The sequence below is a fragment of the Schistocerca serialis genome, chromosome 11, assembly GCF_023864345.2.
Source record: "Schistocerca serialis cubense isolate TAMUIC-IGC-003099 chromosome 11, iqSchSeri2.2, whole genome shotgun sequence".
Classification (NCBI taxonomy): Eukaryota; Metazoa; Arthropoda; class Insecta; order Orthoptera; family Acrididae; genus Schistocerca; species Schistocerca serialis.
Genome location: NC_064648.1, coordinates 30,883,697 through 30,907,733, shown reverse-complemented (window position 1 = coordinate 30,907,733; position 24,037 = coordinate 30,883,697). Strand labels below are relative to the sequence as shown.

Below are 24,037 nucleotides of genomic sequence, written 5' to 3'. Positions count from 1 at the left end.
TCGTCTACTTCGATCATTATCTTTTCCTTCCGTTAACATAAAAGGCACCATTTCTCGTCTACAGTAACGATACGACATGCGAGTGATCTGAGTTCTTTATCAGCCAATGTTTTCAAATGAACTCATTAGCAACCGGAAAACCAACGTGCAAAACAAAAACGCTACCAGCTTAGGTACCAGCGTAATATTTCAGCTGTGCCATGAGGTGTGGGTTTGCAATTAGGCATTCTCGCCTTCGTGACAGCGTGAACTCTGCATGGGACGCTTTAGTGCGGAGAAATAGTAGCTCGTTCTTCATTAGCAGAAACCGGAGAAAATAGTGATGTTCGATACTCGGGCCTGTAGCGAAGTCGACGTTTTAACTGACACCAAAGGTGTTCCATTCGGTTCCGATCGGGACTACAGGCAGGTCAATCCTTTTCAGGAATGTTACTTTTTCTCCACAAACCATTACCTCATGGAGGCTCCTTTATGACAGGGTGAACACTCATAAAGAAAGATTGAGTCATCGTCTCCGAACTGTTCTTCTACTGTTCACAGTAGACATTTCTGTAAAATGTTTTCACTCTTTATATCCACAGCATAACCGCGAAAACCGCCCCCATACTGTATCACTAACACTAGTTTTCAGTGATCCTTGTCACGAAGGGCTTCTCAACCATGGTACACCATTCTTTTTAACAAACCTACAGTGATTGTACTTGCTGGTCTGGCGATAGCACTTGTGAACTCATGAGCGATTCCTTCCTTTCACAACATCCGATTTTTTGACAGTACATGAGGTTTCGTTTACCTGTGGTTCTTCCTTCACGTTTCACTTCAGAGTAACACCGACAGTCGACTAGGGCAGTTTTACAAGCTTTGAAAGGTCAATGACGACATGTACACGCTTGCCAAAGTTACATGTTATGGCGACATGTAACAAGCTGTTTGGTCAGTGTTGCTTAAGCTTCTGCTATAGATAGTCTCAGACCGGTACAGTTTTGTCTTCCACGCACGTCTCTGAGGTGAAGTAGACTTCTGTGTTCTTTCCTTTAGCATACCAAGCCACACGTGCCAGAAATTGGCACTGTTGTAGCAATTTCTATGTTTTTGGGTATTGAGAGAGGTCTCTCAGACGTACCATAGAATTTGAGTGTCGTGTTTTGTGGAGCGTTATCGTTTCTCCGTGGTGAAGAAAACTAGAACTCCTCTGCAACGTTTTCTATGTGAGACGTAATTGGTCGTTCAAGATCGCCTCACTGTATCTTCAGATGAAGGCTGATGACAGTGATAATGAGCCTGATTTGGAGTATTTAGTGATGATACTAATTTGGGGAAGGAAACTGAAAGTGAAGATGATGTGACAGGTGATGACTGAAGAAGCGCACATCTTGGGTAAGAATAGAAATTTGCTTTCGATGGAGAAAAAAGAAGCCACTAACATAAGAACAAGGCAACACCAGATTTTCTTGCAGCTGCTTGGACTATAATAGATTCTGGGAACTTGCTGTTTTGGTGATATTAGTCTCAAATACTTGAGCAAAGTTTTGAAAAACGAAAAGCATCAGCGTTCTGTTGTCCTTGTTTGAAGTGGAAAACGAGATACCCATCTGAACAGTGTGGTTGTCCGATTTGCTTGGAGAATTGTAGGAGGGTCTGCGTGAAATGAATGCAGGCTCAAAGCAATTAAAATTTGATTCAGGGCCTCAGAAGAATGCATAAGGTGATTACCTCCTCCTTGATTTTTAAAATAAAAATTCGGCAACATTTCTCCCTTAACAGAATTATTAGGTGGAATTATCACTCTGAGGCTGGTGCCACGAGTAGTAAAGTCAAAGCCGATTCCGAATACAGTTTGTCATAACTGAAATGTCTGTTTCCGTACAGTTATGCTGCGAATCTGTAAGACTATCTCAATGATTGCGATCTGTGACCGAGTTAGAGGGGTAACTGTGCCGTTATTTTAGTAATACATAAAATAAAAACAAACTGCAAATTTAGCCGTGTTTTAATTTGAAAAGTGTTTTAAATTCTGCATTGCTTAAAATATATAAATTTCCATAAACTGTTTCCAAGAAGTGTAATGAACAGGAAGTTAAAAAAATATATATTCACTAAAATAGAGATTTTTTTACAGAAGAATAAAAAAGGCGGTCTGAGTGATCCCTCCATAGTAGTTGTTGCTTTGAACGTCCGAAGTAGCTAAGGGTTAAGGCCAAGATAATAAAAAAAGCTACAAATAAATTTCAATAAACTCCGCTGACCTATTCTGTTAGAACGCGTGCCCGTTCTGCAGACGTTCAATATAACGCCGAGTATTCATAAAGCACAAGGGGGTAACGTATACGTCGGATCCTTACAGCAAAATCCGTTTGCAAGTCTTGCATCTGATGAATAATTCCTTAGCTATTCTCTTCTGCCGATATCCCGGAATAAAGTTGCGTTGGTCAGCGCGAGAGATTCGTTATCCTAATAAGCGAGCGCGCGCCGGTGAGATGCCATCAGTCTGCACAGTCATGTTTTTTTCGGGAGAAAATGCTGACCAACCGGAGAAAGCGGAAGTCCGTTGCGTGCTTCTGTTCCTCCCCCCCCCCTCCCCCCACCCTCCGCGCCTATGGGGCCGACAGCGTACGACCGGTTCCGAGAATGCACGATGACTGGCCACTATTACGTAATAATGTTCTGTGCGAGATAGGTCATTCTAATGGAGGAACCCGTTAACTGCGATGTTATCGCTGCTTTGTGGACGATAAGCTTGCCATGGCGCACACAGCCACGAATATAATTCCGAAAAAAACATTTCTCTCACACTTCCATTCTAGGTAGACCTCATCGAAGTGGGCATTTGAATTTTCTTCGTGCTTCGCATAGTGCCCAGACATAAATTTCGTACAGCGGTCCAATATACTTTGAAACACGCACAAATCGATTTTGAACATTTCCAACGCTGTTAAACACGAAAAATTAGCTTTTTTTTTAAGTACAGCCGTTGGTTTTTAGTGCGTAGCCTTCCAGTCGTTAAATCGCGCGGTTGATGGATGGCTAGATTCTCACTGGGCGCAACTTGTTAGTTACGTTTGTTTGAATTCTGTGTTGTTATTGCATTGAAATGTTGATACATGTTTAATTCGTAAGTAAAAGAATATATTTATTCTTAGTTACGAATGTCATGGAAATGGGATATTCATGAAAAAATTAAAATTTGATTCAAGAATGCTAAATTTGTTGTCAAATGAAAGAAATATATTGTTAACATGTTTTAATTGTATTTATTTGTTCGGTATTGCAAAACTGCGTCTGCAGCTGAATGGTTGATTTCACTGCGTTCCGTGTACAGTGTGTTAACTGTAGGACGGCAGAGTTGTGAAGGGAGTAGAGTTGTGGCGATTCGTGAATGAGTCGTTCATTTGAACGACTCTGAATAAAGAATCGTAAGAATCGAATCGTGATACGGACGAATCGTCGTTCAAAAGAATCGTAAGAACGAATGCGTGTTTCCCAGTCGTGACGATTCCAAGTTCCAACGATTCATCGATTCTTTGTACGCTATGCTTCAAACTCGAAGGCAACTTTCGAATCATGCCGAATGATTACGACCGCCAGATGGCAGTCAAGTGGAGGATTTATGTGAACAAAGGAAGCTCGGAACGAACAAACGAAGTTCGTGGGCCGTAATATTACTCGACGTGAAAACCAAGCTGACACTCGGCGGTTGCTGACAGGAACGGGCGTAAAGACGTCTCCCATTTACTGTCGCTACCATCAGCCACCGCGCCGACGTCAGCTTAGTTTGCGCGAGTAATATACGAACTAGTGGAGACAGAAACGATATACAGCGAGTACACAGCTCCCAATACACACGATTAAAATCAAGAAATCCAAGTATGATGAATAAATACGTACCTCTTATTTGTTGCAGATGCAGTGCAAAACACATACACACCCTTCTTTACACACGAGCAATAGCACTTGAATTATGTATTATATTTAGCGTATCTCGAAAACGGCCCCAACGATTTGGTTGAAATTTTGTATTTACACTGGTTTTTGCTTTTTGAGTTCACCTACATAGTTCCATTCCGTCGTAAAAAGTCAGTTTTACAATATATATGAGTTCCATTCGTAAAAACGCAATTTTATATTATGAAAACGCTATTCCACACTTTTTGTAACGCCATCTCGTAAAACTATTTCTGGCATATCATGACAGTTCGATCCTAACCCCATTGACAATTTCAGACATGTCCTGCCTTCTGTGAGTAAGATGTAGAACTTTTTGCATTCCGTAAGAATCGTGCCATCGCAGACTAGAATGTGAATCGTGAACGAATCGTAGGAATCGATTCGCAATGTGAGATTGAATCGCAGGAATCGAATCGGGAAAAAGAATCGAGTTGGTCAACTCTAAAAGGGAGTGCGGGGAGAGGACGAAGCAAGCAAGCATTCGCTGGTGAAGGGAGGGGACAAGGCACGCCTACCAGTTGCAGTGCTGGCACTAAAAATTGCGCGTCATGCTTACACGAAAGTAGACGAAAGGCTTGGAAGTAAAACTCGCTTTAAATGTTATTCGTAAACGAAACTAAAATCGTCATGTACATTAAAATCTATCAATATAAAAATGAATGTATGTATGTTTGTCTACTACGCGCTCACAAACCATTTGGAAATGTACTGTAATATGGATGTGTTTCCAAATAACACAGTAACCAGTGGTGTTTCCATACAAAGCAATACGGTAGCTAGGAAAAATGAAATGTAAGGTAATATGTATGTATCTGCCACTGAGTAGACCACAGCCACATAGAAATTTTTTGAAAGAAATATCCGCCATTTCACTGTTAATTGTTCATTGTTTTTGGCTTTGTAGCCTTTCTGAAGTGCATGTTGAAATGTCAGACAAGAAATACGTTCTTTCGTCGGTGACACGTCACAGACAAGTCAGCCATATTTTAGCGGTCAACGTCCACTTTAGGATGGCTATAAAGCCGACATAATTACTGTAGGAAATTTATTTCAAAATACTATCCGTGAGTGGTGTTTACATTTACGTTTTGCACCAAATTTTCTATTCTGTTTTCACCAAATGTTAATGTCCCAACAATTATTATTTACATTTTAATAACTAAACGTATTTTAATGGGTTTAGTGAAATTCTTGTTCCACAATTGTGATTCGGGACTTGTTAATTTGATTTTAATAATTGTAGAACTGAAGTATGGGTAGAGAATATTTCATTTACCGAGTGTATGAGTACAGAATGTACAGCTTAAGAGAGTCCATTTGAACATGGGTGGGGGAGTCCGCAGTATTTAAGATGCGATGCGGGAGCAGGCAGCAACCAGAATGGAGAAGTCCGTTGTCTGTACAATACTCAGTATTGACCGTGCGCTGTCGGGTCAGTGGAAACTGCTTTGTGAGTTTCCTTTACGAGTGGTTACAGCTCGGCGAAATCTGCTACGTCATTTTAATGGGAAACTCATTCAGCCCGGGAGAAATTCGTAACTCGAGGAAACACTTTGTCTTCCATCAAGCAGTACGTTCTGCGAATCTCATTTTCTTTCCCTCTGGCTTCCACAGAAGCGGTTCCACGCCACAGCTGTGCGCCGTAGCTAGGAATTGGCGTTCTACATCTACACGTGAACTACGCACGCACCACTGCATAGCGGAGTGTGCGAGGCATTTTTAGAAATTGTACCAGACGTTAATTTGTAGAGAAAGTGTATTAGAAAAAAGAAATCCGCGGGCGGAGCTTGTGTAGTACGGAATTCTGCCGCTGGGCGTATATAGCGCAACTCATTGCCGTCTATGTTGTCGATCTGACTTGTTCTGTTTATCTGCAGTGATTGTTCTTGCTGGCGCTGGTTTTTTTCTTGTTTCTGTTTTTTTCTTGTTTCTGTTTTGTGATGGAAAGTGTAAGTCAACAATGTGCAGCTGTGAAATGTTGTTTTCTACTCGGTAAAAATACTGCTGAAACTGATTGTGTTGAAAACAACTTACAGAAGTAACGTTGTGGGAAAAACACAGGTGCACGTGTGTTTTGCTCGATTTAAAAATGGTAAAATGTCGATCGATCACAAGCATCGTTCTGAGCGTCTATCAAGTGCCGGAAACGACGAAAATATTGAAAAAAAAATCGAGACTTTGTGCTCACAGATTTTCGACAGACAACTGATCTGTCAGATTAGTGGATTAGCGAATTTTAAGGGAAGGTTTGGTAACGAAACCGGTTGCCGCCAAGTTTGCTGGTCAGGTTCTGACTGCCGAATGACTTGTTGATACATGTCGTGCATTGAAACAACAGCTGCAGCCTGATCCAGATTTTGCAGCAAAGGTCATTTGTGGCAGTGAGTCACGCCAGAAAGAAAGCAATAGTCACCCCGTACAAAACCACATAGCCCAGTCAAATCAGACCTAAAAAAAAAGCTGATTTGCATTTTTGTTGCCATGGGCGTAGTTCATTCAGACTTTGTCCCCCCCCCCCCCCCCCTCCCCCAGACAATTTTTTAGTCGAAATCTCGCGCAGCATGTATGCACTTTAGGTTAGGCAGTTTTTGTAGGCCAATCGATGCTATTTCACGGCTCGATGCTGTGTCCTATACCAAATTGTTTGTCTCGATTTCGCCTACACCACTATGGTATGTTGTAAACAGTTTTCATTGACGATCTGTAGAGTCGGATTGCAGTATGCAAGGTAACGAGTTGCGCTGTCCAGTGGCTCTTGTTGAGGTGCTCTAAAAGCAGTGCGTGATTCGGCACTTGGAGAGCTGTGAATGGTAGGTGCATTGTGCGGTAAGTCTACTCGGTCGGCATCATTTAATGCCGACATGTTGGAGGTCACGTCGCACACATTGCTATCTCCCTCCCCCCCCCCCCCCCCCAATCCACTGCTTGCCGCATGCTAAGGATTTCACAACATTTCTGTTTCCCTCCCGCCGTTCCCCCAATTGCCGTGAACACAGAGGCAACTGGGTTCTGGGTTTCCCGCCCTACCTTTTGCGTGTCGCAGATATTCTGCAAACACCCGTCACAGTAGACTGCTGGTTCGCGTCCGCTCTGTTGCACAGAGAGGCGTCTGGAAAAACTATCCATTACACCGCCAGTTAACCGGTTATTTTATGCACTGGAAATCACTAATAGATACCCAGATTCGTTCAACGACAGCGCAACATAGCTGGTCTAAGATGATTTTATTTACGGTGGACAACTCGACATAAGCGGCGTCGCACAGGTTCACGGAACTGCGGTGGGAAACTATTATTTTTGGAGTTGATCGGGAACAGGAGACGTAGACTAACATTAGACTCTTCATATTTTTAAAACTTCGTTATGAGTAGCGTATGACTTCTTACATTTATGGTAGCCGAAAACCACAGTGCCATCCATCGTATACTGATAGTACGAAAATGGACGTAAAAGGAAATGACAACGCAGGGACAAAGCGTAAAGCATTCTGTACTGTGTTGCTGTGCTGTTAGCATTCTTTACAGTTGTACAATTGAAGTTGTATATAGAATGATTCAGTGTTGTCCGGAACTTTCGGGGGTGATGTATCAATCTGAGGTGAGGGATCGCGGCGCCGGAACGACCGAGCCGAAAGTTATTCTGAAGTTACCGTTCTGAAATGACTCACAGCGGACCTTCTACTGTAAGATCTTGGCTCTCCATATTTTTAGAGGTGGTAGAATGGACCAAATCAAGAAACGAAAGTCCGGTAATTGTGGACTCTTAAAACGCATACTCGAAAGACCTGTGAGCACTTCGTCAGTAGAAGAGACGTTTCAGAGTACCAAAGATGAACAAGTGCCAGTAGCTCTTTAGGCAGGGACTCCAGAGCTCATGTTTACTGTCTTGGGCCGATACTACGTCCTCTGTAAATATGGAAAGAAAAGAGCTTGCAGTATGTTCACTGTCAGATGTGGCGGACAGATGTTCGCTTATTACACCTTTCGACTTGGGGTCCCGTGCCATTGCCTCAGATTGACACATTTTCCCTTCCCCATCATCCGTTAAAGTTTGTATCATCACGTACGTGAATGACAACTCTGATACCTGACAGCGCTCAGAAGTTTCAAAGGCGGAGAAAAAAGTCCGAATATTCGAGAACTGCATTGTACTGCTGAAGCTGACACTGTGTATGAACCGGAAATGAAAGATATATACTTACACGAATATTGTGTCTGTTCATATAAGTACACTACTGGCCATTAAAATTGCTACACCACGAAGATGACGTGCTACAGACGCGAAATTTAACAGACAGGAAGAAGATGTTGTGATATGCAAATGATTATGTTTTCAGAGCATTCACACAAGGTTGGCGCCGGTGGAGACACCTTCAACGTGCTGGCACGAGGAAAGTTTCCAACCGATTTCTCATACACAAACAGCTGTAGACCGGCGTTGCCTGGTGAAACGTTGTTGTGATGCATCGTGTAAGGAGGAGAAATCGCGTTTACGACTTTGATAAGGGTCGGATTGTAGCCTATCGCGACTGCGGTTTATCGTATCGCGACATTGCTGCTCGCGTTTATCGAGATCCAATGACTTCCTAGCGGCACCGTCAATTCTCGGCGATACCGCACTTCTAATTCTCAGCTGCGACATAAATGTTGCTTCCAGTGCCACGATTTTACCTGCACTACACACTTCAATAATCCGATGGAATTTGTGGCGGACTTCAGTAACTCCAGATGAACTGCCTCTCGGCCGAGGGACTGGCGACGTCGCTATTCAATTCCTTGGCCAATAACAAGCCGTAAGGTCTCTTGGTGCGAGTAATTAATGACCAGCCCGCTGCGTCTGACCAGCACGTTACCCCTGTGCGCCGCTCCTGTTCACAGCGCAGGTGTGACTGCACTGTACATGAGCTGCGTGCCCACTCCCCTCGCCTCCTCCCCTCCCCCCCCCTCCCTACTTGGCTACGTCTCATTACGCATGCGCCGCGACCTGCCCCACGGCGCCACAGCAGGGCCCAGTTGTCCGCAGTCGGCTGCCCATGTGTGGGCAGCGAGGAGGGGGAAAAAAGCACGTGGGTAAGTGCCGCGACACGTGGCGACGCACGTGCCCAGCAGACTGGGACACGCGGCGGAGCGTGCACCGGACACCTGGGCGTGGCGTAGCGTGGCGCTGCAACAGGTGGCAGCAGCTCGAGGGGCTCCCCGCTGCGCGCGGCTGCCAATTACCCGCCACAAAAATCCTTAGCGGGCCATTGTCTCGCTCACGCGACCTGCCCTGCAAGGGCTGCGCGTTTTTTCATCGTCACCGGGCTCGCTCATTGATCTTTAAAGGGTACGCCTAGTGTTGCCATCACTTAAAATTGCAGACCCCGAACAATAGTCAGATGGATTATTTTCTTTTCGACACGCGCACGGTGTGTCTATGATAAAGTAGGTTGACGGACACAGTGGACTGTTGGCCCTGTTCTCTACATGATAGTGTCTAAGTGTGCTAGCGACAGTTTTTTTTTAATACGCTAAAGAGGCAAAGAAACTGGTACACCTGACTAATATCGTGTGGGCCTCCGTGAGCACTGGCACCATCAATCCTGCTCGTATGTCCATAAATCCGTGAGACTACGGGCGGATGGAGATCTCTTCTGAACAGCACGTTGCGAGGCATCCCAGATATGCTCAATACCGTTCATGTCTGGGGATTCTGGTGGTCATCAGAAGTGTTTAAAGTACGAAGAGTGTTCCTGGAGCAACTCTGTAGCAATTGTGAACGTGTGGGGTGCCGCATTGTCCTGCTGGAATTGCCCAAGTTCGTCTGAATGCACAGTGGACATGAATGGATGCAGGTGATCAGACAGAATGCTTACGTACGTGTCACCTGTCAGAGTTTTATCTACACGTATCAAGGGTCCGACATCACCCTTAACTGCACCATTACAGAACCTCCATCAGCTTGAACAGTCCCTTCCTGACATGCAGGGTTCATTGATTCCTGAGGTTGTCTCCATACTCGAACACGTCCATCTGCTCGATACAATTTGAAACGAGACTCGTCCGACCAGGCAACATTTTTCCAGTCGTCAACAGTCCAACGTCGGTGCTGACGGGCCCAGGTTTTGTCTCGTTCCGTCATCTGGGGTACACGAGTGGGCCTTTGGCTGCGAAAGCCGATATCGGTGATGTTTAGTTGACTGATTGGCACGCCGACACTTGCTGATGGCCCAGCGTTGAAATCTGCAGCAGTTTACGGAAGGGTTGCGCTTCTGTCATACTGAACGATCGTCTTCAGTCGGCGTTGGTTCCGTTCTTGAAGGATCTTTTTCCGGCCGCAGTGATGTCGGAGATTTAATGTTTTATCGGATTGCTGATGTTCACGGTACACTGGTGAAATGAAATGGTCGTACGGGAAAATGCACACTTCACCGTTACTGCGGAGATGCGGTGTCCCATCGCTCGTGCGCCGACTATATCACCACGTTGAAACGCACTTAAACCTTGATAACCTGCCATTGTAGCAGCACTAACCGATCTAACAACTGCGCCAGACCCTTACTTTACATAGGTGTTGCCGACTGCAGTGCCGCATTCCGACACAATGGAGAAGTGATCTGTAAGCTGTCTCCTTTGTAAACGGATTAAATTTTCATAGTGTTCTGCCAATGAAATTACATCCGCCGCTTACTTACCTGCAACTCAGCCTATGTGGTAGTTCCATTTCATACCCCTATAGTCCGCTGTGACCAGTTATTTGGCTGAACTGCCAGATTCCATTTGTAATTCGCTGGTAGCTATTTCCCCTCCCCCCTTCTCTCTCTCTCTCTCTCTCTCTCTCTCTCTCTCTCTCTCTCTCTCTCTCTCTCTCTCTATACACGACACGACACGACACGGCAGATCGTTGAAACGCAATTTTATATTTACATTTTCAATGAACTATGGAATCAAACGTGTCATTGGTCGTAAAAACGGGCACTTTCGATATTTGCGTCATCTACCACAAATGGGAAACAATGGTTTGAGTAAAGCGTGGGTATTTTTTTCGTTGAAACAGAATATGAAAATTGCAAAGCTGACCCCGCCGACGCGAGAGGGGTGGTTAGGAGAGGCCAGTTGTAGCACAGAGATGATCCTTTACTGGTAATAACTTTCCCTTCACCTAGAACAGTTTCCGTACGATCCGTCTTTTTCGAGATATTTAGTTGCCGCAAGTTACAGCAGAGAAGTCTGTATATGGAACCTTTTTTGTAGTAGCGTTTGTTTTGACTGGTGGAATGTTACAGTCTTAGCTGGATGTCGGTCTAACATATAGTGCTAATGACTAATCTATTGTCTCGCGTTTAATCAAGTCAGCTTTTAAGTCCAAGTTGTGGGAACACTGGGTTAGCAGACGGCGGCGGGTAAAGATCTTAAGCTGACTTCATCTAGTTGGGAGTCCGACTATAACTTCTGCTACCACTGAGCAGAGATGTGCTTCATTAGTAACACGCACCTTGACAGAAGTCTCGCGAAACGTAGTTTCTGCCAACTGTCCCACAATTTATTTACCTGTGGTGGAACATATTATGTACAATTTCCCTTTGATTTCTAGATCGAAAAGACAGTTCGTTGCAAACTGTTGTTACTTTGCATGTTCTTGAGCAACGTAGCGCAGGCTGCCTGGTTTACTCACACAGCCGACAGTGCGACACTAATAAAGGCAGTAGACTCCTACTTACGACTTTGCGTCTTCTACCATAAATGATTTACGTGCTTAACTCAGTAAAGTATTTGTGAAGTTTCAGGCTGTTTTATCCGTTTGAGTTAGATTCCTTAGCGTCGGGAGTGCGGGTTGCTTCTAAAATACTTGGTTACTTGAATATTATCTTGCGAGAACTATCCATTTCCTTTTCGGTGTAAATTTCACATCTTTCTTACATTGCTTGAGTAAGATGCCTTTTTCTTTGCCTTCCCATAACAGTAATGCTGTCGGCGCTAATGGCTGGATGCCATAACTGTTGGCTGAGAAAGGCCACGCGCGTTGATTCGAACTGCTGTAAGTTTCGAGGGGCGGTTCGCTCATCTTCTAATACTAGTGGATCAGGTGTGTGGCTAAGTGTTACCGCCTCTTGCCGTAGGTACCGACAGTGTACCAAGACCCCAGGGAAAATATTGTTTTAAGTAAAGTGACTTGTACATATAGGAGATAATTACATTTAGCAACTCAGCAAATCTGCCCACATTTCAGTAGTTGTCAAGATTTTCGTCATGGCTGCAACACCTTTTCCGTTTGCACGTGTTTGTTCACGTATGGGGCGAGTTTGTTTGCTGTACATAGGGCGACGTGTCGCGTCGTAAGTGCCACTAATGTTTCATTTTGTGAGCGTCTAGTCATGGCACCCCTAGTCACCTACATTTTTCTTGTCCTCGGTCTGCCTGTATCCAATTACCAAGCTATTTGTGGGTGCTCCTCGGCCAGTAACCGCATGGAGATAAAATACATCGCATTACAGAAAGTCCTTTGTTACCATTCTTCTCTTGACATTGTTATTTTATCTCTTATACTTGGCGAACAGCGGTACTACAAAACCGCTTTGTATGATGCTTTTTTTTAGAACCTGTGTTTCTGGTCAGTAGTATCCTGCACAAATATTCTTACCTTCGTATTTTTCCTTATTCCACAAGGCAGTTTAGCTGCCTTGTTATGGCTTTCCCTAGACCCACTCGTTTTCGCGTGTTCTCCCTGCGGCTAGTCTGCCGCTCCAGTATCTGAACTCCTGAATAATTCTTACCTTACCGAGACTGCTCCTTGGTCCGTAACTAATAAATATGCGGTTTATTGGCAAACACCACCTCGCAGATTCTTCTATACGTTCACACAACATATACTCAACAGATCTCCCTATGCTACAACGATTCTCATAAATCTGTCACTTCTGTCCCACTTCTTGCCGTCGACGATTCCATAAAGTGTACTGAACGCAGCAGCTACACTCCATCCCCCACAATTCGAACATATTTTTTGTTTACCTTTTGAACATAAAGCTGATGTGATATCCATCCTTCTAGGGTTACGGTAAACGGGTAAGTTACCACGTGTGTGTAGAGGTCTCCACATACATCTCCTGTGTCTGGGGACCTTTTTGTTCTTTCCCTTCTAAATGTTCACGAAATCGTTTCAGCAGTCCGTAGTGTAAGGGTTCCAATTCGTAGCTCTCTGGTGCACTAGTGCTTAGTGCCTGTGGAACCAAACTGCTGATGCCATCGGTCTGCAGGCTTACACAGTAGTTAATCTAAACTAAAGTAACTTACGCTAAGGACAACACACACACACACACACACACACACACACACACACACACACACACACACACACACACACACGCGCGCGCGCGCTCTCACACACTCAACGTCCGAGGGAGTGCTCGAACCTCCGGCGGTAGGGGAAGAGCGAATCGTGTCAAGGCGGCCAAGACCACGCGGCTACCCCGCGCTCGTAGCCGTGTGTTTCAGAATGAAGCCATGTAGTCAATTGCAACGAACTAAACGCAGTTTCAAACCTTACTGACACTTCGATTACGTGTTTAATGTCAAATAGGTCACGTGTCAACTCATCCGTAAAGTAAGCACAAGTTTCAAGCTGTTCCATACGTACAAGTTCCGCCCTTCTAAGAATCTGGGGAGTATACTGGTAGCATATTGGTCAGAGGGGGTTGGATATTACAGGTAATGGACTGCTGTAGCGTATTGTGTGTACTCGTGTTCGTACCAGGTGTAGAACTATGGAACGGGAATTTGGTTGCAATAATTACGCGTCTTTATTGAAAGTAATAAACAGTATTTTATTCGAAATAATCTCCATTGGTATGTATACATGTGTCACCTCTCGGCCATGCTATAAATTCCACGCTAAAAAAGCAGTTCTTCTTCTGAAGTGAACCAGTCAGCGAGCCATTCTCGTACAAACAAGCGCCGTTCACGATAGCGTATGCCAGTGAAGCAAATAGATGATAACCCTACGAGCCGAGTGTGGAGAGTAGGCCGCATGCCCTAGTATTTCCCAGCGGAACGCCTCGATTGTTTCCCTGACCCGATTTAAATCTATCTTTTTGCTGTTGGTAGCGTTCAGTGTTAACAGTTTCACCAGGTTTTAACAGCTCATAGTAGACGAGACCCTTATGATCCCGCCAAACACGATATTTGTCTTTCCAAAGCGATTTTGTCTTGCAGTGGATGTCGATGGTTCGCCTGGATTCACCCACGATTTAGGACGCTTAGGATTCTCAAAATGTGACCATTTTTCATCATCTTTCACTATTCGATGTAGAAACGAGTTTGTTTTGTATGTGTCGGGTAACATTTCACAACTGGTCTTCAGATTTAGCTGGCGTCTTTGATTCAGTTCACGTGGAACCCATTTTCCCACTTTCCGTACCTTTCCCATAGCTTTCAACCGAAGAGGAACGGCTTCGTGCGTCACATTCAATTGTTTCGCGCGTTCGTGTTGAGTATCGTCTTCATCCAATAAGGCGTGCAAATCGTTGTCTTCGAACTTTTTCGGCGGTTTCCCGTGCTCGTCGTGTATCACGTGAAAATCGCCACTTTTGAACATTTTGAACCACTCGAAACACTGTTTTCCCAACAGCATGTTCGACGAAAGCTTCGAGAAGCATTGGATGCTGTTCTTCAACAGTTTTGTTCAAATGACAACAGAAGACCAATGCTGCCCAAGTCGTAGTTCGTAGGCAATAAACTTGACACGATTACAGGTTTGAAGCAGACACCGATGAGTGGAACTTGGATTCTGTGTGTGAAACTGGAGACTTAGAAACAGCGGAGAGGCTTCGTCCCCCCGTAGCCGTCACTGGTTCACAATCCAACAGGCTACAGCAGTCCACCCACCCCACCGCCACCCCGCACTGAACCTAGGATTATTGTGCGGTTCGGTTCCAAGTGGACCCCCTCCCCAGGGAGCCTTTCATAACAGACGAATGTAACCTAAATGCTTGCGTCTTACAATAATTGTGGTGTACACGGACGTGGAAACAGTGTTTGCGCAGAAATCGGCGACACTGTGTAACTGAGGCGCAATAAGGGTAGCCGAGATAGATGTAAAACCCTCTTAAAAACCATCCACGGGCTGGCCGGCAAACCGGTCCTCGACATTAACCCGCCTGCCGGATTCGTGCCCCCCGACCGGCACGCCTTCCCGCTCGGGAAGAAGCGCGTTGGACTGCGCGGCTAGCCGGGCGGACTCTGTAGTACCCGGGTTGCTCTGTCTCGACATTCATCGACTGCAGATGCGATCTGTAGGGGAATTCCGGCTTCGTGCTTGTACAGCTGGTAGTGGAGGTGATGGACTAACGCAATGTGTTTGGTCCGCAGGACATGGGAGCCGGAGCTGGCGCATCCCGGTTCGGAGTCGTGAGAGCCCCGCAGAGCTGCGCCGCGTGACGCAGAGGGCCGGCCATGAGGCGCGCCGTTCCTGTCACCCACTGGACGTCACTGCGCCGCAGGAAGAGAGTGCTCTAGTGCGACGAGTATGAAGCGCAGAAAGACGAGTCTCCACTGACTTTCTTTTACTTTTTTAGTTCGCTGGGCACACTTAGTGCCGGGCGTTTTTCGTTTTCCCCCCTTTTCTCCCGTTTTAGTTCGACTTTTGTGTTCGGGAGTGGTCGCCGCTTCTCCGTGGCAGTGTAGCAGAGCCCGGCGAGCACGTGGCTATGGCGGCGCACGGCGCGGCCACGGCGTCCGCCGGCGGCCCGGCCAACCACTGCAAGGACTGTGGCCTCTACTTCGACAGCGTCAAGTCGCTGGACGTCCACCTGCACTACCACAAGGAGAACCTACTCAGCAAGTGGGCCACCACGGCGACCGCCGCCGCCAGGGGCGTCCCTGGGGAGGAGGCCAACAACAACAACCACCACCAGCAGCACCACGCCGGCACCTCGGCCAGCAGCCGGCGCCGGAGGCCCGCACAGCAGCAGCAGTCGTCGCCGGAGGAGAGCAAGGGATCTCCGGGGCCCGGGCCGCCGAGGCCGCCCTCCGGGGGCTACTACGCCCAGCAGGGCGCGCCCTCGCCCTTCGAGCCCTCGGCGGCCTCGCAATTCGGCTTCGTGCCCGCGCAGTCGCCGACCTCGGTCGGCGGAGCCTTCCACCCGGCACTGCACCCCGCCTTCTCTGGCGGCAGCGGATCCCTGTTCCCCGGGCTGCCTCACCAGCAGCAGCAGCAGCAGCAGCAGCAGCAGCAGGAGGGCCCCGTCTACCACCACCAGCTGCAACTCCAACAACAGCAGCAGCAGCAGCACCACCACCAAGCTTCCCCGGGTCCGGACCACTTCGTGCCGGGCGGCGGAGACGTGGGCGTGTCGTCCTCGACTCCTCCGTCTGGCTCCGGACTGCGCTTCCACCCGTACCGCCAGCACGCGCCGCCCCCGCAGGCGGGCACGCCCCCAGCGCAGGCCCAGGCGAGGCCGCCACCGCCCTCGTCGCCGGCGCAGTGCGAGCGCTGCGGCCACGTGTGCGAGAGCGACCGCGCGCTGGCCGACCACGTGGCGTCGGCGCACCCGCCCACGCCGTCCGTGGCCGCCCCGTCGGCCGCCAACGGCGGTCCGGCCTCGACGTCCTCGGCGTCTGCGTCGGCGTCGCCGGCCCCGCAGCCTTCGCCTACCGACGTGGAGCGGCGCGCTCGTGAGGCGTCGCCGAGGCCCGCCAAGACGGAGGAGGAGGCCACGGCAGAGATCCTCGACCTGGACTCTCACAAGGTGTGCACTGTCACTCTCTACATCTCTCTGTCTTCATCTCTACTATAAAAGTTCCATTATGCACGGTATCGCGTATGGGGATACAGGTTGTCCTCTCTCGGGTCGGTTTTCCCCTCTTCTCTCGGCCCCTCACTCCATCCTCTTCATCTCCGAGTAGCTACTGCGACTTACATCCCTCTGAATCTGCTTAGTGTATTCGTCCCTTGGTCTCCCTCTTAGATTTTTACCCTCCACGCTGCCCTCGAGTACTGAACTGGTGATCCCTTGATGCCTCAGAACATGTCCTACCAACCGATCCCTTCTTCTAGTCAAGTTGTGCCACAAATTTCTCTTCTCTCCAATTCTATTCAATACCTCCACATCTTCCCAGGAGGTCCACAACTCTTCTGGATACGTGCGTGGCGAGCACAGGGCCCTGGGCTATTGCAGCCTTCCTTCTTTCCGGGCCCGCATTTCCTTCCCCTTCCCCTCCTTCCCCCTCGCTCTCTCCTCTCTTGGTGTCCTTGCTTATGTTGGCCCCCGCTATGCTCCTGGTTCTGTTGGTTTTGCAGTTTAGCTTTGTTGTGTAATCACCACCTCCTTTTGGCACTCCCTGCTCCCCCTCGTGGCTTTGACCTCCATTACTAAATTTCTCTTCCGTAGTGTGAGCCATTTGGGGAAGAGCACTTTACCTAGTGTCTCCGTCGTGTGCCCTCCTAGTACGTTCCACCTTTTCTATCAGATTGTTGTCTGATCCTACGGTGCATAGCCAGCACAGTGGCCAGCCCGTGTGGCGGGGTCGCTATGTACCCTTTTGGTTGAGCCCCTGAACACACAGGGATCACACATCTGATACCTGAGCTGTGACCACCTCGTGCGAGCCTCGGAGTGGTTGCTCGTCATCCTGGAACATCGGAACTCCTGGCAATGGCCGCCGTGCCAGACGGCACTCGCTGTGGCTGGGTGGCGCCTGTGAGGGGAGCCCCTGATCGGAGTGAGTGGTATTGGGGCGGACATTATGCAAATGAAATGCATACGGGTGCAGAACTCTGGCCGTTCTTCTGAGGCCGTCTCTCTGCGTGGAACTGTTTCTTCCGGTGCTGTTTCTCTTACCCCTGGGAAGGAGGTCAGGCCTGTCGGCTAGGGGCAAAACCTTTCCCCCCACTACTTGGTTTGCTCCCGGACTGATGGGGATACTTTCACCAGTGTCAAACCGTTATTCCTTGTGGAACACATTGAGGACAAGTTTGGCGAAGTGGACTCCCTGAGCAAGATGCAGACGGGTTCGTTGCTGATAAAAACTGCTTCAGCTGCCAAATCTGCGGCCCTTTGTGCCTGTACTCATCTTGGCACAATTCCTGTGTCCATTACCCCCCACCAGTCCCTAAATATGGTTCAAGGTGTGATTTTTCACAGACCTCATCCTTCAAACTGATGATAAACTTCGGGACAATCTCAGATGGCGGGGTGTTCACTTTGTTCGACGTGTTCAGAAGGGTCCTAAGGACGATTGCATTGATACTGGTGCCTTTGTCCTGGCCTTTCAAGGGGATACCCTCCCTGAGAAAGTAAAGATTATGGTTTATCGATATGAGGTGAAGCCATACATCCCACCTCATATGAGGTGTTTTAAGTGTTTGCGTTTTGGACACGGCTTCCCGCTGTTCGCAGACCTCTCTCTGTGGTGACTGTGGACGTCCACTCAGTGAGGGGGTCCCTGTGTTCTCCCTCCTGTGTGTGTATTGTCATGGCAATCATTCTCGACATTCACCAGATTGCCCATTATATAAGAAGGAAAAGAAGGTACAGGAGTGTAAGTCCCTTGATCATTCAACCTACACACAGGCTCGTAAGAGGTATACATGTCTTCTTGCTGTACCTCGCTCATGTGGACCATTTTGCCGCCGGCAAGTCCCGTGGTGGAGTACGGCCATTGCCATTCGTGATCGCTGTCGAGCTTTGCAACAGCTTAAGAGGCACCCATCCGTTGCCAGCCTTATTACCTTCGTGCTAAAGCCCGTTATTTGATCAAACAGAGCAAGCGGATATGTTGGGAACAATTTGTTTCTTCCCTCTGTTCTACTGTCCCTATGTCCAAGGTTGCCATTGGCAGTCCACCCTCCCAGGCCTTCATTTCCCAGATGGCCTTTGTATGGACACGTTGATTCTCGCGGAACATCTTGCGACCCATTTTGCAATGGCATCAGCATCAGCCTCGTATTCGGCTGCTTTCGTTCACCAGGAACAGCGGGCTGAAGCTTCCACCTTATGTTTTACCCCTTGTCAGTCAGAATCTTACAACGAACCTTTTAATGAATGGGAATTTCTTTCCGCACTTTCTTCTTCTCATGATATGGCCCCTGGCCCAGACTCCATTCATAACCAACTGCTTCAACATCTCAGTGCTCCACAACTGCAACATCTTCTCCAGGTGTTTAACCATATCTGGCTCCAGGGTGACTTCCTTCTCAGTGGAGGGATAGCATCATGGTTCCTGTCCTTAAGCCTGGTAAGAACCCCCTGTTTGTCGAAAGCTATCGGCCAATTAGTCAGCCAAATGTTGTTTGTAAGTTACTTGAGCGGTTGGTAGCCCGTCGGCTCAATTGGGTCCTCGAATCTCGGAATCTGTTGTCCCCTTACCAGTGTGGCTTCCGAGGGGGACAGTCTCCAATCGAACATTTACTTCGCTTGGAATCTGCAGTTCGGCAAGTTTTTCCCAGTGCCGCCATTTGGTTGCAGTATTTTTTGACCTACGCAAGGCCTATGACATGGCCTGGCGCCATCACATCTTACTTACCCTTCATCAGTGGGGTCTTCAGGACCCACTCTCGATTTTTATCCGCCAGTTCCTGTTCCATTGGTCATTCAGGGTTCGGGTTGGTACTGTTTTTAGTTCTCCATGGACCCAGAAGACAGGCATCCCGCAGGGCTCTGTCTTGAGTGTACTTATTTTCCTCATTTCTATCAATGGACTTGCGGTCTCTGTCGGTCCTTTGGTCGCCCCTGCTCTGTATGTGGATGATTTCTGCATTTGGGTTAGTTTCTCTTCGATGGCCTCTGCAGAGTGGCAGCTCCAGGAAGCTATACGGCGTTCCTCTGCATGGACCCTCTCACACAGGTTTCAGTTCTCTCCTTTAAAATCGCGGGTGGTCCACTTCTGTCACGGTACTACGATCCACCCTGATCCAGAGCTCTATCTCGATGCACAATGATTGCCTGTGGTCCAACAGTTTAGTTTCCTGGGCCTTCTTTTCGACAAGAAGCTCACTTGGCTGCCTCAGACTTGTGAAGGTAGGATGTTTCGTTAAACTCAATGTCCATCGCTTCCTTGCCCACTCCTTTTGTGGGTGCGGACCGCTCTTACCTTTTCCATCTTTATCATGCTTTAGTTCTGTCTCGCTTGGACTATGGTTGTCAAGTTTATGGTTCGGCTACTCCTTCCACACTGCATGTACTGGATCCAGTTCACCACTGTGGTATCCGTTTGGCCACTGGTGCCTTCCCTACTAGCCCTGTTGATAGTCTCCTAGTTGAAGCTGGGATCTCCCCCCCCCCCTCCCCCCCCGTTCTCTTTGGTGGTCCCAGCTTCTGGTTTCTTATGCAATCGCTGTCTGTTCCTCGCCCACTCATCCTTCCTTTTCTATCCTGTTCCCAGACTACGGATGTTGCCAATCTGATTCCCGCCCTCAGGCGGGTTTACCGGTTGGGCTCCGCCTTGCGTCTCTTTACCGTGATTTTCAGCTTCCTTCCTTGTCCTGTCTTCCTCGTTCCCTCCCCCCCCCCCCCTCCCCTATGTTAGTTCCTCGGATGGATCTCTGCCGAGGTCTGAAAGATTCCATCCCCCTGATGGTGTTCCGTTCAGTTTTCCGCCGAATTTTATGGGGGTTTCGGGATGCTGATTTTTACACTGATGGCTCTAAATCTGCTCATCATGGGTGTTATGCCTTCACGTCCTCTGTTGGAACGGAAAATCATCTGCTGCCACCTGTATGTGGGGTGTTGACTGCGGAATTGATACCAATTTTCCAGGCCCTTACCTTTATTAAACAGTCCCAACACAACCGTGTTTTGTTATGTATGGGCTGAATGAGTGGCCTTCTGGCTCTTGACCGGTGTTTTTCGCGCCATCCTTTGGTCTCTGCCATCCATGACCATCTCGCTGGTATTCACCGTCCTGCTTGTTTCGTTGACTTCCTTTGGGTCCCTGGCCATGTGGGTGTCCCAGGCAATGAGCTCGCTGATTGTTTGGCTGGGGGAGCAGTTACTTACCCCCCGTTTTATGTAACCCCTCCTGCAGTGGATTTACGGTTTCACATCAAATTCCACTTCGCACAATCATGGGCCAGCTCTTTTGAGGCTACTTCTCTGTCTAATAAACTTTGTGCGATTAAGGTGACACCAGACCCGTGACGTACTTCCTTTCGCCTCTCGCGGAAGGACTCGACCACACTGAGTCGTCTCCACATTGACCATACCATGCTGACCAGTGGTTTTCTTTTGCGTAATGAGCCACCCCCACTTTGTGGTTGTGGAGCCTTCCAGTCAGTAGCCCACATTTTGGTTGAATGCCCCCTTATTTTGGCTCTGCGTGCCAAGTACAGACTCCCCCGCACTTTATCTTTGATGTTGGCTGACGATTCCCAGATGGTCTCCCTCGTTCTCGGTTTCCTCCGGGAAAGTGGTTTTTATTCTCAGTTTTAAGGTTTTTAATCTCTCTGGTGCAGGGGCAGGGCGGTGAGTGTTGAGTTATCTCCCACTGTAACCCGTGATTGGAGATGCCCATCTCCACTCCCTGACCGAGATCCTCTTTTCTGCCCCTATTACTCTGTTTTTATCTTTTTTTAAGGATTGGTTAGTCCCCTTTTCCCATACATACTACATTCTAGCGATTGCAGGTGGTCTTGCCTCTGCTCCTTCAGCATAGTGTTTGGTTCGCTCTCTTGCTGACTTACCTCATTTTTTTACCGTTGACAACATGACTGCCCTTTTACATTTTTACCATTTTCCCTATTATTGTTCTGATATTTCTGAGATGTCACACTATCGGATGGACCACATTTGAAACAAGGGACTGATGACCTTGCTGTTTAGTCCCTTAAACCCCAACCAACCATTACCTCCTCATTAGTTATGTGAGCTACCCATCTAATCTTCAGCATTCTTCAGTAGCACCACATTTCGAAAGCGTCTATTCTCTTCTTCTCCAGACTATTTATCGTCCATGTTTCACTTCCGTACATGTCCACACTCCGTACAAATACTTTCACGTAACACTTCCTGACCCTTAAATCTATACTCAATTTTAACGCATTTTCCTTCTTCAGAAGAGCTTTTCTTTCCATTGTGGACCAACTTCGTCAGTTATTTTGTTTGCTGCCCAAACAGTGAAACTCATCTACTGCTGGAATGAGACTTTCACTCTGCAACGGAGTGTGCGCTGATAGGAAACTTCCTGTGAGGACGGGCCGTGAGGTGTGCTTGGGTAGTTCAGTTGGTAGAGCACTTGCCCACGAAAGGTCACGAGCTCGAGTCTCGGTCTGGCACACAGTTCTAATCGGCCAGGAAGTTTAATCTACTACTACCTCTCATTTCCTAATTTAATTGCCTCAGCGTCACCTCATTTATTTCGACTACTTTGCATTATCCCACTTCTGCTTTTGTTGATGTTCATCTTATATCCTCCTTTAAAGACACTGTCCATTTCGCTCATCCGCTCTTCCAGGTCCTTTGCTGTGTCTGACACAATTACAATGTCATCGGCAAACCTCAAAGTTTTTATTTCTTCTCCATGGATTTTAATACCTACTCCGAATTTTTCTTTTGTTTCCTTTACTGCTTGCTCAATATACAGATGGAATAAGGCTACAACCCTGTCTCACTCCCTGCCCAACCATTGCTTCCCTTTCATGTCCCTCCACTCTTTATAACTGCCAACTGCTTTCTATACAAATTCTAAATAGCCTTTCGCTCGCTCTGTTTTACCTCGGTCACCTTCGTTGGAGGAGAGTATTCCAGTCAACATTGCCAAAAGTTTTCTGAAGTCTACAAATGCTGGAAACGCATGTTTGCCTTTGCTTATTGTATCTTCTAAGGTAAGTCGTGGGATCAATATTGCCTCGCATGTTCCAAAATTTCCACGGAATCCAAACTGATCTTCCCCGAGGTCAGTTTCTACCAATTTTTCCATTTGTATGTGAAGAATTCGTGTTAATATATTGTAGCCGTGACTTATTAAAGTAATAGTTCGGTAATTTTCACTCGTCTTTTCTTTGGGATTGGAATTATTATATTCTTTTTGAAGTTTGAGGGTATATGGCCTGTCTCGTACATCTTGGTCACCAGATGGTGGAGTTTTGTGGCAGCTGGCTCTCCCAAGGCTGTCAGTAGTTCTAATGGAATGTTGTCCACTCCTTGGGCCTTGTTTTTTTACTTAGGTCTTTCAGTGGTCCGTCAAATTCTTCACGCAGTATCAGATCTCCTACTTCTTCTTCATCTACATCCTCTTCCATTTCCATAATATTGCCCTCAAGTACATCACCCTTGTACAGACCCTCTATGCGCTCCTTCCATCTTATCAGGAATAAAAAAGAGGCCATGGCACGGTTGCCCTACCTGACTTCCCATTACACTGAGCAGCCAGAACGCTGTAACCACCGACCCACTGTAGATATAAACCAGTCCTGACACGTGGTTCATGTACTGTGAGTGAACGTACTGCCCATGTGTAGAATGCGTCAGGTGCACAATTTGTCAACATTGGACCGAGAGCAGCTCGTGATGGTGCGGAGGCTCAGCTCCAGTATTTCGGAAACGGCGCGACTTGTCGGCTGGTCGAAGAGTGCTGTGGTGAGTTTCTTCATTATGAGGCGAAACGAAGGTGAAACCACACCCAGGCGCTTAGGGGTTGTACAGTCACCCCTCATTGCAGATGTCAGGTGTCGTAGGCGGGGCGGACTGTTAAACAGGACAGGCAGCGAACTGTGGTGAAACTACCATCAACACACCACCACCACCACCACCACCACCACCACCAAACACTCGTAACGATGGGCCTCTGTGGGCGACGAGGCATACATGTGCCAGTGTAAACGCCACGACACCAGCTACGACTGAAAAATGTGCACGTGACCATCGTCACTGGCAGGTCGTTGCACGGCCTGACGAATTCCTGACAACTTCTCCATCGAGCCGATAGGAGGGCGCGAGTGCGTCGTCTTCCAGGGGTACAGCTCCTCGCTACCTTTACGTCGGGATGGAGACAATCTGTTGTCGGTGGCGGTATGCTCCGGGGGGGGGGGGGGGACATTCACGTGGGCCTCCACGTGTCCAGTAGAGCTCGTGCAAGGCAAGGAGTATCGTACACTGGTTGCAATACGCCCCCCCCAATCG

At 47.8% G+C, this 24,037-nt stretch overlaps 1 protein-coding gene across 1 annotated transcript in view; it reads left to right on the top strand.

Annotated features, from left to right (window-relative positions):
* The first annotated feature begins 5,301 nt into the window (after window positions 1–5,301).
* The window catches only part of LOC126427147 (trithorax group protein osa-like), a 34,284-nt gene continuing 15,548 nt past the window's right edge, over window positions 5,302–24,037 (top strand). Inside the window, exons 1-5 of the mRNA XM_050089373.1 lie at window positions 5,302–5,377; window positions 15,291–15,445; window positions 15,557–16,165; window positions 16,199–16,540; window positions 16,601–16,669. Coding sequence (XP_049945330.1) covers window positions 5,302–5,377; window positions 15,291–15,445; window positions 15,557–16,165; window positions 16,199–16,540; window positions 16,601–16,669 — 1,251 coding nt within the window. The remainder of the gene's footprint in view (window positions 5,378–15,290; window positions 15,446–15,556; window positions 16,166–16,198; window positions 16,541–16,600; window positions 16,670–24,037) is intronic.